The following is a 3,627-nucleotide window of genomic DNA, read 5'->3' on the forward strand; positions in this document are numbered from 1 at the left end:
TATTTTCCTCCCACAGGGTCCCCACGTAAGCAATGACAGTGGCTTTGCCGTCATGGGGTGCAATGCCAGTGCCTTCCAGGAACGCTCACAGAGTGCTCTGCAGGCTGCTGCCAGCAAAAGTTTTGTTTTCCCCAGGCAGGGTAGGGACTCGGGGCATTTCCTGATTTTATTTTCTCTCTGCTGATGTGGTGCAACACGTAGCTTCTCCATCCAAAAAGCTGGAAGCTTCCCAGGCAACCGGGGGCAGCTTCTGGTGCAGAGCAAAGGGGACACATCCTTTGTGCTGGGCTGGGATGAAGAGGGCTGTCAGCTCAGGGATGGATACACGGGGAAGGTCCTGAGAGCTGTTTTGGAGAAGTGGCCTGTTGCTAAAACAGAATCCTTAATAATGGATTGTCCTGGTTTCGAACCACGACATGGATGCAATCTCTTTAATGGCTTGGTGTGATCACTTGCCTGATTAGCCAGTGGGGAGGAAGATGGGCAGAATTGGGTTGTTCCATACATAATTAAAGCTAGCAGGAGCCCAAACACCAATGCTAATAAACACTTCCATTAAATAAATACAGAGGGCAGAGCAGGCATGTGGCTGCCCAAAGCCTCCTGCTGAGTTAGGCAGCGTTTTCTCACACGCTTTTGGAGTCAAAATGCGGTGAGCGTGAGTGGGTTTTGGCCGGCCAGCCAAACCAAGGGCTGGGGAGCCGGTAGCCAAATGCCCTGCCCAGCCATTGTGCTGGCGTGCAGAGAGAGATGAGATGTTTCTATCCCAGCATTTTGTGCCTGGTGAGGATGCTATAGTTCACAGAAGACACCCCAGGCTTGCTTTTTTTTAATAGCTTTGCTGTCCCTGTGTGGCACTTCAGGGTGTCCCCTAATACCCATCAGCTTGGTGGGGTTCAGCAGCCCCAGAGCCACCACCAGGCAGATGGAACCCCCCCGGTCAGGGCTTGGATGGGCACATTTGCAGGCGAGGGAATAGCAAGGAGCTGAACATCCTACACCCTTTGTCTTCATCTGCTGATTGCCAGCAAGGCTTCAGGATTTTTAAGCCCTTGATAGCCAAGGGGATGGAACACCACAGCAGCAAGTGATGCCTCCTCCCAAAAATGTGCAGGGCGAATCCCTTGCCAGAAGTTTTATGCTCAGAGTGTGAAAGGGTGAGTGATGCGGGCTGATCTGGAGAAAGCCTGGGCTTGGCTTCCTGCTCCCTCCAGCATGCCCAGGCTTTCAGCATTGGGAAATACCCTTGGGGTATCGCAGTGCACACTTCTCACCCGGAAAGCTGCAATGATAATAACAACTGATGTTTTATTTTCCCTTTTTTCATATCTATCACCACATTTCCTAGAAGAGGCACACAGCAGAAATGTTCTTGGCTTACTTAATTGTATTTATTCAGTTTTTCTTGGAAACTCAGAAGTTCTGTTACTGTAATTGTTAGCCCTTACCATATGCATCCTGAATTTGACGGATACAAACGTGATGCCAAAATGGAGCGAAAGCTCGGGCTGGTCTTTAGCACCTTGTGCCTGACAGAGACTAAACTGATTTACGAGAGGGATGGGACAGAGCCCTCTGGCTGACCAGGGCCCAGGGGTTCAGTGGTGACTGTGGCTGGTCCCCAGAGCTGCTGCCTTGGGTATCACCTGCAGCAAGAAGCTGAAATGGAAACACATCTACGTACAGAATGATGTACCAGGGGAGGCAAGAGAATTTCCTGGCAATGACAAGTATATGAATGAGATGTGGGTCCCTCATTCCAACGGAAGAGGATAAAAACCAACTGTTAATTACTCTGGAGAATAAAGCATGATGTAACAGGGTAATGGGTGGGTGGAAGCGGTGTCTCAGTGTCTGTGCATTCACTGCTACAATGCAGCTGGGTCCAGCCCCAGGTTGGTGGTAACTGCCTGTGTGTTACTGTACTTGGAGAGTGTGTTCCACATCGATGCAGAGAAAGGGTGTTCATCTTGCCCAATGACATGTGCCTTGCACAAAAAAAAGGGCAACTTACACTTTCTTCCTAGTTCTGTCCCCATAATAATAACAATGTCTTGCTACCCCGTGCAGTCCTCTATGGTTCCACCTCCTTTCTCACATCACGAGGAAACCAAGAAGAGACTCAGGGGCTAAGATGCTCTCCAGTACAGAAAGGAACCAACATGAATGGGCATTTCTTGTTTTCACTTAAGGTCAGGTCTGGTGGGCGTGGCAACTTGACTGCTAAGGCTGTCTGAAAAGTAATTACTCTGGGGCCTAAATTAGCTTTAAATTGATTTCTTCCAATTTTGCCCATTAATTCTCTGCCTCTTGTGCAATTTTCCCTTTCCAGATGGAGCCCCTCTGCCCCATTGGTAAGGCCACTGATACTTTTGTATCCCTCTATTTCATTTATTGTTTTCCTTTGATTATCACTTCAGCTCATCTGTGTTTTATTGCTACAGCACAAGCTGTTTTAATTTGATGGTTTATCTTTGCACAGCAGAGCTCTGTGTCCCGAGGTATCTTTATCTGTTTTCATTGGTGTATTTAGTTCTTGTTCTTCTGTAAAAAAATGCCAGATCTGGGCTCAGGGGATTTTCCCGTTGTTTTCCCATGTGGGTTTGCCATCCTCCTACCTCCTAAGCCAGGGCTGCTTTGCTCACAGCACCCCAAAACTCAGCCGGTGCTTGGCAGGGTTAGGCTCAGCTTGGCAGGCAGGCAGGGAAGCTGCGGGGGTCTCATATGGGCAGGGGAGCAGGATTTGGGGTATGGAGCAGGGAAGCTGGGGCTGCAGGGGGTGCCCAGAGGCCCCACCTTGGGTGATGGGCTAGTGTCTCCAGCTAGCTGAATATCCAAATACCCACAGAAATCCATCTTCGGGAGCACTTGATGAGTGGTTTTGGTGTTCTTGATTAATTTTTTCGACCATTAACTCCCAGGACTAAAGCAGGGATCACTCCTCCCTCTCCTGCATGTAAAGCCAGGGTCATGCCCCATCCCAGCCCTCCCCACTGCACTGGGGGTGCAGAAAACCTTTCCAGCAGCAGTGAGGGTGCTTTATAAAGTCTTTATTATGATTGCAGGAATACAGTGGTGGTGCTGCCAGGTGACAGGGAGCCACAGGCTCAGTGTCATGTTCCTCACCTAGCACAAAGAAAAGCAGCCATCTGCGGGCGCGTCGTCCAGCCTCCTTTCTTCCTGCTCTTTTTCCATCCATGCATCACCAGAGAAGTCGTCCCTGATGCTGGTGTGCCAGACTCCTGCCCCAGCTGCTCACCTCTAGGCACCTAACCCAGCAGGCAGGATCCTCCATCGCACGCCTTTCCCAGCTCCAAGCTCACCTGCAAAACAGGGAGGAAAGGAGCCGAGGGGCAGCCCCGGGGTGCAGGGGCTAGCCCCCAGCATGCCAGGGGGTTGTGTGGGGCCACAGCTTTACCTTGGATGCGCAGTAGAGGGGTGGTGAGTTATGGGAGCAGCAGGTAGAGGCAAAGTCAGCTCGCTGCTCCACCAACTGCCCCAGCAGCTCGGGGCCAGCCTCTGGCATCATCTGTGTCAAACTCTCCCGCAGCCTGTGGTGTGGGGACCGGTGGGTTTTAGTGGGGACCCGAGGGCATTAAATATCCCGATGGCATTTGGGGGGGGGGG

The 3,627-nt window shown here is 51.1% G+C and overlaps 1 protein-coding gene across 1 annotated transcript in view; it reads right to left on the reverse strand.

The window, feature by feature from the left end:
* Positions 1-3,131: 3,131 nt before the first annotated feature.
* GC (GC, vitamin D binding protein) overlaps positions 3,132-3,627 on the reverse strand; it is an 8,577-nt gene continuing 8,081 nt past the window's right edge. The window contains exons 12-13 of the mRNA XM_026847908.1: positions 3,419-3,551; positions 3,132-3,323 (exon numbers count right to left, since the gene is read on the reverse strand). Of these exons, the coding sequence (XP_026703709.1) occupies positions 3,270-3,323; positions 3,419-3,551 (187 nt within the window). The 3' untranslated portion in view covers positions 3,132-3,269. The remainder of the gene's footprint in view (positions 3,324-3,418; positions 3,552-3,627) is intronic.

Source organism: Athene cunicularia (assembly GCF_003259725.1).
Source record: "Athene cunicularia isolate RWA chromosome 4 unlocalized genomic scaffold, athCun1 chr4_part2, whole genome shotgun sequence".
Taxonomy (NCBI): Eukaryota; Metazoa; Chordata; class Aves; order Strigiformes; family Strigidae; genus Athene; species Athene cunicularia.